At 46.4% G+C, this 12,138-nt stretch overlaps 1 protein-coding gene across 1 annotated transcript in view; it reads left to right on the top strand.

Annotated features, from left to right (window-relative positions):
• Positions 1-3,076: 3,076 nt before the first annotated feature.
• The window catches only part of MARCHF10 (membrane associated ring-CH-type finger 10), an 89,797-nt gene continuing 80,735 nt past the window's right edge, over positions 3,077-12,138 (top strand). The window contains exon 1 of the mRNA XM_068978969.1: positions 3,077-3,166. Within this exon, the coding sequence (XP_068835070.1) occupies positions 3,077-3,166 (90 nt within the window). The remainder of the gene's footprint in view (positions 3,167-12,138) is intronic.

Genomic DNA, 12,138 nt, shown 5'->3' with positions numbered 1-12,138 from the left:
CAGACTAGATCTTAGAAGGTCTCATCACAACAACAAAAAATAATTGTAATGATGCGGGCTGATAGATATTAACTAGACTCATGGAGAAGGCAAAGGCACCCCACTCCAGTACTCTTGCCTGGAAAATTCCATGGCCAGAGGAGCCTGGTAGGCTGTAGTCCATAGGGTCGCAAAGAGTCGGACACGACTGAGCAACTTCCCTTTTACTTTTCACTTTCATGGATTGGAGAAGGAAATGGCAACCCACTCCAGTGTTCTTGCCTGGAGAATCCCAGGGAGAGGGGAGTCTAGTGGGCTTCTGTCTATGGGGTCGCATAGAGTCGGATACAACTGAAGTGACTTAGCAGCAGCAGCAGCAGCAGCAGACTCATGGTGGTGTTCCTTTCACAATGTATACAAATACCAATGTACTCCTGAAACTAATATGATGTTATATGTCAATTATGTAGTTGCTTAGTTGCTAAGTTATGTCAGGCTCCTCTGTCCATGGGATTTCCCAGGCAAGAATACTGGAGTGGGTTGCCATTTCCTTCTCCAGGGGATCTTCCCAACCCAGAGATCAAAGCTGTGTGTGTCTCCTGCATTGGCAGGCAGGTTCCTTACCACTGAGCCACCAAGGAAGCCCATAGTCAATTATATCTCAGTTAAATATAAAGAAAAAAGCTTCACTGGTCACCAAGTAGAAATAGTGTGGGACCCCGATGACCTTATAAATGAAAGCCAGTAGACTCACTATGAACTATGCCATTAACTAATTCAATGTTTTTGTCATAAATTTAGACCACACTAGTCAGAGTCAAACTTCTTGAAAGCATTGTCTGCACTTCCTCACCTCACATTTACGCAACTCAGTGCAATCTGTCTTCAGCCCCATCACTCCACTAAAAGGCTCTCACCGAGGTTATTAATAATGTCCTCCTTGAAACACGCACTTCTCAGCATCTGTGAAACTGCGCCCACCTGATTCTCGGTTTTTCTCCTGCCTCTCTGGCTTCTTTCCAGAGTTTCTCTTCTGCTGCCTTTCCTGTTCTTAAAATCCAGTGGTCCTCAGAATTTTGTCCTGGGTGATCATTCTCTTTTCAGTACCCATCCTGCCTTCCACTTCAGCCATTACCAAAATGCCAGCAATGCTCCAGTCTTTACTTCTCTAATCAGCTCCAGAGCAGTATATCTAACTGCTTACTCGACATCTCCATTTGCTGTCCCTGGCCCCTTCAATATCTGCATTGTTTTCTCACAAACCTGCTCCTCATTCCAAGTTTTCTGAAGGGAGTATTGGCATCAACCATCTGGCTGCCTGAGCCAGTAACCTGGGCAGCCTGCTGCCTTTAAACCTCCATCTTTTTTATTACCGTGTCATTTTTATTATCACCAAGACCGGATGACTTTTCCCTCCTCAGTGTCCCTTGAACCCATCATGATTAGGGGGTGGCCACTGGCATGAGACTCCCTGGGTTCAAACCCTAACTCTTGGGCTTACCAGTTCTGTAACCTTCCTTAATCCTAACCATACTTAATCCCTTTGTGCCTCAGTTTCCTCGTCTGCAAAAGAGATATAATTTTTGCCACAATCGTGAAGATTGCATGAGTTAGTATGTTTAAATGTGTCAAACACCGCTTGGCACTTCCAGAGGCTCCATAAACAGTAGCTGTGGGCTCCTCCTCCTCTTCCTCTTCCCCTCCAGTTTTGACCCAAGTCTGGGCACCATCTTATGTGGATTCCTCTAACGTGTCCCCAGTGGCCTGCCCGCTTCCACTCTTCCTCTGTCTCCTCCCCCGCCCTCCGTCCAGTCTCGGACCTTTTGCTCTGTTTTGGTTTTGGCTACAGCTTATAGGATCTTACTTAGTTCCCCGATCAGCGATTGAATCCAGGCCCCTGGCAGTGAGAACATGGAGTCCTAACCCCCGGACCACCAGGGAGTCCCCTGAAGGGAACTTTAAAAATGCAGATCTACTCATGTCCTCCCCCTGATTGGAACCTTCAAGTGGCTTTATATGACTCTTCTTTTTTTTTTTTTTTTTTATGACTCTGAATCCCACCTCCAAGGCCCCTTGTGAGTTGGGCCCACATTTTTAAAGTTCCCTTCCGTGGCTGCCCCGTCCCCTTCCTGCCCTGAAACCTCTGTACTTTTTGTCCTTTCTGTCCCAGATCCTTTCTGTCCCATTTCTAGCCCAGCTCACTCCTTAGCAAACCCAGTGTCCTTCCCTAAGGAAAACCTTGCCTCCCCCTCCTCCAATGACAGTTTCTCAGAGACCCCCGTGTTTCCGCTCCGTCACATTTATCAGCATCAGGGTCCACTGTCAGTGTCCCAAGACTGGGGTTTGAGCCCCGAGGGTCTCACACTAGTGCCTATGCTCCAATCATGATGGATCCCAGGGATACTCAGGGATGAAAACCATCACGACTTGGTTTTCATATGGCTGGGCCAAGAGAGGGCAGGGTGAAGGAAGCCCCCCAGGTTACTTGCTCAGGCAGCCTACTGGTTGATGCCAACATTCCCTCCTGAAAACTTGGGAGGAAGAGCAGTTTGTGAGAAAGTGATGTGGAGTCTGAAGGGGCTGGGGGACTACCATATTCGGTGCTGGCTTCCACTCTAGATTGAGAAACACAAAGGCCAGGGCCATGTCATCTTGCAGACCACCTGACCCCCATGCCCAGCGAAGTGCCTGAATTGGAATAGGGGTGTGATCATTGTAGAGTCCATGAGTTTACATGACCACGGGGCTCAGAGCTTCGGTCATTGCTAATCTAGCTAGGATCTTTTTTGTCATGTGGTCAAACTGCTTCTGCCGGTCTGACTCCCTCCGAGTAACCAGGACAGGCTGGCTGAAGCCAGCTGATGAAAGTGGCTACATGATTTATGTCTGGAACAAGAGGGCTGTAAGGGCATCGACACCCAGACAAAGAGTCCTTTGAGTCTGAAAGGAGCATCTGTGCCCTTCCAACAATGGACATGAGATTAATAAGAGAATAAAAGCAATTATACCCAGAGAAGTCCCCAAATGGCAAAGCAACAAAGGGTTATATCGCAGCGCATTTATTCATCTTCTATACGCAGGTCGGGGATTAAGAATCATGTTACACGAAGCAAAGGACAGGCAGAAGTTCGTCTGTGATGTTCAATATCTGCGGGACATGCAGCACAAGGTGGACTCAGAATACCAGGTAACAGCAGGCAGTGAGAAGTCTCCTCCGCCAACAGCATGAGGAGAGAAGTGGGGAAACAGTACTGGTATATGAGAAGCAGTAATAGGTTGCCAAAAGCCAAACCCCACACTTGGGACTTCCCTGGCGGTCCAGTGGTTAAGACTTCGCCTTCCAATGCAGGGGGTGCAGGTTTGATCCCTGCTCTGGGACCTAAGATCCCACATGCTTCAAAGCCAAAAAAAAAAAAAAAGCAAAATGTAAAACAGAAGCAGTATATTAATGCATATACATGGAATCTAGAACAATGGTACTGATGAACCTATTTGTAGGGCAGCAATGAGACGCAGACATACAGAACAGACTTGTAGACACAGGCGGGGAAGGAGAGGGTGGGACGAATTGAGAGAGGAGCATGGAAACATACACATTACCATGTGTGAAATAGATAGCTGGTGGGAAACTGCCTGTAGGTCACAGGGAGCTCAACCTGGTGCTCTGGGACAGCCTAGAGAAGTGGGGATGAGGCGGTAGGAGCGAGGTTCAAGAGGGCGGTGGTGGGGAGCGATACATGTATACTTATGGCTGATTTGGGGAAGGAAATGGCCCATGGACCAAGGAGCCTGGTAGGCTACAGTCCATGGGGTCACTAAGAGTCGGACACGACTGAACAACTTCACTTTCACTTTTCACTTTCATGCAAACCCACTCCAGTATTCTTGCCTGGAGAATCCCAGGGACGGCAGAGCCTGGTGGGCTGCCGTCTATGTGATCGCACAGAGTCGGACATGACTGAAGTGACTTAGCAGCAGCATGGCTGATTCAGGCTGTACAGCAGAAACCACCACAACATTGTAAAGCAATTATCTTCTAATTAAAAATATACTTTTTAAAAAACAGAAGCAATGTTGTAACAAATTTAGTAAAAGATTTTAAAAATGGTCTGTAACAACAACAAAAATCTCAAAAACCCACACATAACAGCTGTGTGACCAATGAAAAGCTACTTAACCTCTCAGAGTCTGTTTCCTCATCTGTACAATGGGGATAGTAGTGCCCACCCCTGCATTATACCATCATGGAAATGAAATAACATTTTTCAAGTATTTAGCCCAGGGCTTGGCACACAAACCTTATCAACAAATGACATCAGGGCTTAAATTGGATAGACCAGCAATCAAGAAAAAAAAGACATTAAGGAGTTAACTGGGTCACCCTACCATTTATCAAACAACACACCCTTCCGTTGTCCTGCAGCCAAAAGAAAGGTAGTTAACACATTCTACAACAAGCTAACTCTTCGTCACCCTAGTTACAGTGTTTACATGCAAAAACAAAACAGGGAGCCTGAGAAGTCATGATGTAATTACCCAGAGCTGGCGTGGGACAAACCTGCCAGACTGGCTTGTGGGATTCTGGGAGCAGTTAGAAAGTGTCACTCAGCCCACTGGCTAGAGGTCACCCCTCAACAATCAAGGAGACACATCCTTAGCTTCAGCTGAGGATCAAAAAGTGCTCCTTCCTGAAGGAAAACCTAGACCTGTCATCATCAGGTTTTTCTCCTTCTTAGCAATTTCAAATATAACCGAACCTCCCGTGTCACCAAGGAAACCAGACCGATCTCAGTAACCTGATTTCACCTGTATAACACAGTTCAGCTCTGGGCCTGGAAATGAAGTCGGCAATTGCCTCCTACACTTGTCAGTCCACCTCCAAGGCTGTAGAATTGAGGGGATTTCTATAAGATAATAAGAACTTAAACATCCGAACTGGTCACATTGGGAGGCCCTCTGCTTTCCACAAAGATGCCTCTGCCACGGAGCCCAGGTTGGAAATACTTGCTTAACATTGTCTCCAGAACAGGCACGTAAGAAAATCAATCTTATTATTTGATGGTCTCTCCTGAAGAAAACCGCACAACCGCATGGCTTGGAGTCACTTGCAGCTTTATTTTCTAATCTCATTTGGGCTTTCAACACTGTGCTTGTTAATAAGGACACTTTCAACACTGTCTTCATAAATAATAATTATTAATAAGTGCCTACTGTGTCCTGAACGGGGCTTCCCTGGTGGCTCAAGTGGTAAAGAGTCCACGTGCTAACGCAGGAGACTTGGATTCGATCCCTGGGTTGGGATGATCCTCTGGAGAAGAAAATGGCAACCCACTCCAGTATTCTTGCCTGGGAAATCCTGTGGACAGAGGAACATGGCTGGCTACAATCCATGAGGCAGAAAAGAGTTGGACGTGACTGAGCGAGTAAACAACAACATTCTGAACAAAGTCCCTTCTCTCCCCAAGTTCTTATTCTATGACTGAGAAACAAGCTACACACACAAGTAAATTAATATGTAAGACAATATAATATATATGATAAATATAATGAGGCCAGTAAAACAGAGGTAAAGAGGGTGGGGTGATGCTCTTTTGCACAGGCAAAGCATCTTCTTTGAGGAAAGAACATTTGATCCTGGAGGTAAAATGATGGGAAAGAGCTGGTCAGAGCATCCTGAGTAGCAAGGAAGCAGGTGCAAAGGCCCTGTGGTGGGAACTAACGGTACAAACAAAAGAAGGTCAGCTTGGCTGAAACACGAAGGGAGGGTGTGGATAGGACCAGATCACATCGAGTCTCTCAGGACAAAGCTTGGTCTTCGGTGTTTACTCTGATCCCAGTGAGAATTATTGAACAGTTTAAAGCAGGAGAGTGGTATGACCTGATTTACCTTTTAAAAAGATCACTTTGGGGGGTTCCCTGATGGTCCAGTGGTTAAGAATCTGCCTTGCAATGTGGGAGACACCAGTTTCATCCCTGGTGTGGGAGGATCCCGCAGGCCTCAGGGTAACTGAGGCCAACGCACCACAACAGTCAAGCTTGCATTCTGGAGCCCTGAGCCACAACTACTGAGCCCACATGCCTAGAGTCTGTGTTTCACAACAAAAGAATACACTGCACACCACAACCAGAGAACGGCTCCCCACTCACCACAACTAGAGAAAGCTTGTGTGCAGCAATGAAGACCCAGAGCGGCCAGGAATAAATGAATTTGGGGAAAAAAAAAAAAAGATCACTCTGGCTGTTGTGTGGGGAAAGGACTGAAAAAGGGCAAGAGAAGCTGCAGAGAAACTTGTAAGGAAACTGATAAAAATTTAGGCAAGACCAGTGGGGGTGGTGAGAAGCAGCCTGACCCAGGAAATATCAACAGAAGCTGCACAGACATCTTGCTGATAGGGAGGAAGAGTGAGGGAAAGAGGGATGAAGGATTTTCGTTGTCCATCAGTTCCCTCTATTATCACAGTTTAAACTTTATTTTTTTCAAACCTCCTATCCCTATACTTTCAACAAGGACCATCTCTCCCTGTTTTACACACACATGAAACCAAAAAACTTGAGGCCGACAGGTGGGACACCACTCAGCTCTTCCCCTTCCATCCCAGGATGCATGCCTGTCTAGCCCTCAAGGCTCGAGGGGTGAAGGACACTCACTGCTGGGGCCAGACCTGAGAGCTTGGTCCACGCCCCTGTGTTCCCAGCCCGTCTCCATCATGGACCTCTCATCTGCATCCTTGGAATTCCTCCTTTTCTTACTGTCTCAGCCCACAAACATGTTCAACTCTCTCTCACACTGAGAACAAAAGAACAAAGCTGTCTGTGGACCATGTGTCCTTTTCCAGCCACAACCCTGGCACTTTATCTAGTCTCCATATGTCCCCAAACAGTCAGCTAGACTTTTGTCTCCACTCCCTGCTCCCGCGGGTGCATCCCATTACCTACTGGCCTGTTAGCCTGGCCGTCTCCTAAGGTCAGTAGTGAAAATCAGTGGATAACTTTTAATTCTTTGTTTTCTGAAGCTTTATCTGCATTTGGGGCCATTACTCTTTCTTTCTTGAAACATTACTTCTCTGGCTTCCTGACATCACGTTCTCCTAGTTTTCCTCCTGTTTCACTCACATTCTTCTCTCTACCCATCACGTGTCAATTCCCCTAGGTTTCCATCAGCCCAGTTTTGTCCTAATTCACAATTTCTGTGGCCCATCTCATCCCTTCCTATGTGTTTAACTACCACTCATACACTGAGGGGGCTCGCCAGGTGGCTCAGTGGTAAAGAACCTGCCTGCCAATGCAGGAGACATGGGGTTGATCCCTGGGTCTGGAAATCCTCCTGGAGAAGGAAATGGCAACACTCCAGTATTCTTGCCTGGGAAATCCCATGGACAGAGGAGCCTGGAGGGCTACAGTCCATGAGGTTGCAAAAAGAGTCAGACATGACTTAGCGACTAAACAATGGCAAACACACAGACCCATGACCTGTAATCCCGAGTCTTCTCAAAGTGTCAGAATCCCATACACACCTGCTTGCTGGATGGTTCCATCTAGGAGTCGGAAAGGCACACTGAATACAGCGTGTCCATAGTGAATTCTTTATGATCCATCCCCGATCCTCCTCCTGTGTACCCCTTCTCCGAAGATGGCGGCCCAAGCCTTCCTTGACTCCTTTCTCTTTGTCGCCACTCACAATCCCCCCACCCCGACCCCAGCCAGTTACCAAGTTCTGCTGAATTTACCTAAAAGCTCATGAACTTGTGCCTCCCTTCTCATCCTGTGGCCGTTGCCCTGGTTCCAACCTCCATGGTTTATCTCCAAGTTTATTAAAATATCCTCATATCCGGTCTCCCTGCCTGCAGCCTTGCCACCTTTCAGATGGAAACGTATGGAAAATGAGAACGGAGTGTGCAATTCCATCGTTTTCCCCTCACACAAAGGCAGGTCGCAGACCCAAGAACCACAGAAAGAACAGCCCAATCTGCCACCACTTCTCTAACCTCCCTTCCCTGGTCCTTAGTCTCTCAGCAAGAGTAGTGAAGACCATAGCTTTAACTTAGAACTAGAGAGACCCTCTGTATTCCCATAGCACCCTCTTCGAAACAAAACAAAACCTTATTGAAATGTAATTTACATATCATAAAATTCACCTGTTTTAAGTTTAAACTGACCAAGTTTGCTGCCATCACCATCATCTCGTTTTAGAACATTTCTATCACTCCAATACCAAAGCACCCTTTTCATACCTCTTTTTCATTGTTGATGAAATTGTATTGGAATTGTCTTTCGTATGTCTTTCTATCAAACTGGACCACAACTTCTTCAGGGAAGGACAGAGTCACTTTCCTGTGTTGAATCGAATGCCTTGTCATTGATGAAAGCCAGCATTAGCGAACTTGACCACCAACAATGTTTATCAGACACAGGTCCAGCTGACTTGTAACTAATCCTTAAAGTCAAATCTGCCTTCACTGAGCATTTTCAAAACCACTCACCACAAGGTCTACAAAAATAAATTTGATTGTCCTTAATATGTTCTGAGGAGTGTCGAATTAAGTACATAGCAACCCACAGAAACTACTTTGATGGGAATAGTGATGAGTTATATTATCGACTCTGCCCCTCGCCTTCTTCCAGAAAAGATTTCAAGTAGGGATTTAAGAATCAGTTGCATGGGACTTCCCTGGTGGTCCAGTGGTCAAGACTTCACCTTCCAACAGAGGGGCTGCGAGTTCAATTCTTGGTCGAAGAGCTAAGATCCCACATGCCTTGCAGGCAAAAACAAACAAACAAACGAAAAAAACAAAACATGAAACAGAAGCAATACTGTAACAAATTCAATAAAGACTTTAAAAATGGTCCACATCGGAAAAAAAAAAAAAATCAGTTGCATGACTTTAATGACCCCCTCAATAACTTGGTCCATATACAACCTGTGTGTATTTAGATAATTTACTTAGATAGACTGCACTGGGTAGACACTGAAACCCTGGGGCATCAGTGAGCTTGGCCAGTTACTTGTGGAAACCCCAGCTTTTACTCGGAGCCCAGTGACGTGCAAGGGACTCCCCATTTCAGGGTGTACAATAGTGTAAGGCCTAATAACCAGATGTGACTCCCAAATCATAGACCTTTGCCACATATGCCTTCCTGTGCTGGACTTGTCTTTAATGAACTAGCTCAAATTGAAGCCCTTAGAAACCTGCTGTACACACTATTCCTGCAACTGCCTAAAATACTCTTCAGGCTGGTATGCCCCAAATTAGCAGTGCCTTTACAGGTCTGTCTGTTAGCGGCAGGAGAGGGAGGTTAAACCTACCCTGAGTTATTCTGATGCTGTTCCTCTCAGTGGTTGGGTGGGACACTTTTGAAAAACCAAGAGGAAATAAACATCTATTTGGCATATTACATGCTATTTCAGAATCTGGTAGCTAGTACGTAATTATACACCATCTCAGAATTTGGCTCTGTTTCTTCAAGGGTGTTCATGCTGTTTAGCTTTTTATTTCCCCTTCTTTTGGTCAAATGTGTTTATGAAGCTTGTGGCAAAATGTAGCCGTTAACGTCCACTGAAAGCTAGAAAGAAAGATTACACCTGGCATTTCAGGATGATTTTCTAGACTCTATCAAATGTGTTCAATTGGGTTTCACTTCATGTTGCTTATTTTTCATTTGGATTCTTTCAAGTACAGATCAAAACCTAATATGATGATATAAACTTGTTTAAGGATGTAATGGGTCACTGCGCCAGGTGGCACGAGTCTGGGGGCTATCCACTCGGGGGGTTGAGGGAACAGAGATAATTCAGCTTTTTCTCCTGCAGGAGTCACGGGGAGGGATATGTGACATGTGCATTCCTCTACTCTTCATAGAACAAACAAAAAAACTCACCGGAGGGGAATAGCATATCCAACTGTTTTTCACACCTTTGATTTCTCAACCTCTTAAAACTGATAAACTTTGATAATGTCCCCAGTGATAATTAAAAGCCCAAACTCTGAGTTAGGCATGTTGGATCATTGTTGTCACTGAGTCACTCAGTCGTGTCCGACTCTGCAACCCCATGAACTAGAGCCCACCAGACTCCTCTGGCCATGGGATTCTCCAGGCAAGAATACTGAAGTGGGTAGCCATCCCCTTCTCCAGGGCATCTTCCCAACCCAGGGATCAAACCGGAGTCTTCTGCATTGGCAGGTGGATTCTCTACCACTGAGCCACCAGGGCAGCCCGTGATGGATCATAAGAACAATTAAAAGCAACTGAAGGCTGTGGCAAGTCCTGCTTCTCAAAATGCTTGTGGGGTTCGAGTAACAATAACCTTGCTGATGAAGATGTAGAGTTGGGTCATCATTACGATGCTTTTTAGACCAGAACCGTGAAGCTGGAAGAGTTCCTGGGGTGTGTGGCTTCCTAAGGTACCAGGAGCCCAAATGATGACTAGAAGAATGGGGCTGGTAATAAAAGGGACAAAAGAAACCTTGAGCATCCCTTTGGGTTCAGAAAGCTGTAATTCTGAAGCAAATGGTTTACAGAGGTAGCCTGCATGACTGGGCTTGGCAGCTCCTCAGTTGGCTGCTGAGGGGATGGGCGGGCTTAGCAAGCAGACCTCTACTTCTGGGGCAGAAAAACAAGGATGAACGTCAGGCCTGCAAGAAGAGTCTTCTTCCACAGCCAAGGTTGGAGTCACCTTATTTGGCAAGAGCAGACTTTAGAAAAAGGAGTACACCCAGATGTGGGATTGGAAACAATTAGAGGTTGATCAAGACTATGATGAAGATGGTAGTGGTGATGATGATGGTGGTGGTGGTAGACGGTGATGATGCTGAGTTTTACTGAATGCTACAGCGAGCCAACCACTCTGCTAAGCATCTTACCAATAGTCCCTCAGGCTCTCCCTGCAGTCTTGCAGCGCAGAGACACCTCCATCCCAAAGATGAGAGAAGCAAGAATCTATGGAGTTAGTCAGCTTGCCCAAGGTCACAGTGCTAGAAAGTGGCAGAGCTGGGTCCTGTCGTGTTTACCCATACTGAGTTACAGTGAATCACAAAACCCTCGTCGTCCCCCGCAGGCACACAGGCACGTTTGTTTTCCGGCCCCACAATGGTAGCTTCTGCACAGAAGGCAACCTGACAGCACGTGTTACAGTCAGAAGGATGGGTTTGGGGGTCCAGAGGGTGCAACACCAAAGGGGGAGTGAAGGAAGAAGCCCCAATTCTCCCCAGAAAGAAGAAACAAGGCGTTGCCTGGAGCCTCCATTTCAAGACCCAGCCAGTTCCTGCCACAAGAACAGAAACTTATTTATAGCACTCTAGCTCCAGACACATGAAACTGAAAGAGAAATAAAGTCCCAGGGTGAGGGGAGCCCCTGGTGACGATGAATTACAAATCTCTTCCTTCTCCCCATCCTGGGGGTTTCACACTCCTCAGCCCCTGTCCCTTCAGGACCCTCCAAGCAGAAACCGCATCAACATCAGAAAACACCAACAACAAATCATTCACATGTACAAATGGGTACACCCATTTGTGTGTACTCCCTGGGTAGGGCTGGGGGGTATGGCTAGATTGTGTGTACACCCATTTGTGTGTACTCCCTGGGTAGGGCTGGGGGTATGGCTAGATTCTTGCTGCTTCTAGGACTGGAAGTCCGAACTTAGCTCTGTCCCCATGTCCCCTTCTCAGCAAAACTGTAACTTGGAGAGGACTAATGTTTGATTTACATGGAAACATTGCTTGGCTGTTTCAAGGTTAAAATTAGAAAGTACCTACCTTGCCACTGGTTTCTTCTGCTCCTCTATGAGAGAAGGTGGAGGGGTGGGGAGAACTCGAGGGGAAAAACATTTTTTTTCAACATTGCAAATCATTCTATTCCTCCTCCCCTTTTAGTAAAGAAATATTTAAGTCGCATGCATTCTTGGAGAGAAGTTTCAAAAAACACTCAGCCCACAAGAATTCTGTTCATCCCACAAAATCTGCCTCGGTCCTGCATGCAGTTGCTAATACGGGCTCCTCCACTTTCAGCCTATCAGCATTTCCTTCCCCAGCCTCTGATACAAGGGTAACAGAGACCTCTGAGGCTCCAGGAAACAATACTACAGGCTGGGGCTCCCCTGCCCCCAACAGGAGCTCCACCACTCATCGTAAAGAAATAGGCAAAAAGAGGCCCATATTTAGTTG

This window comes from Capricornis sumatraensis, chromosome 8 (genome assembly GCF_032405125.1).
Source record: "Capricornis sumatraensis isolate serow.1 chromosome 8, serow.2, whole genome shotgun sequence".
In the NCBI taxonomy this organism is placed as follows: domain Eukaryota; kingdom Metazoa; phylum Chordata; class Mammalia; order Artiodactyla; family Bovidae; genus Capricornis; species Capricornis sumatraensis.
The sequence above is the reverse complement of the archived record's forward strand: the minus strand, read 5'-3'. Positions and strand labels throughout refer to the sequence as shown.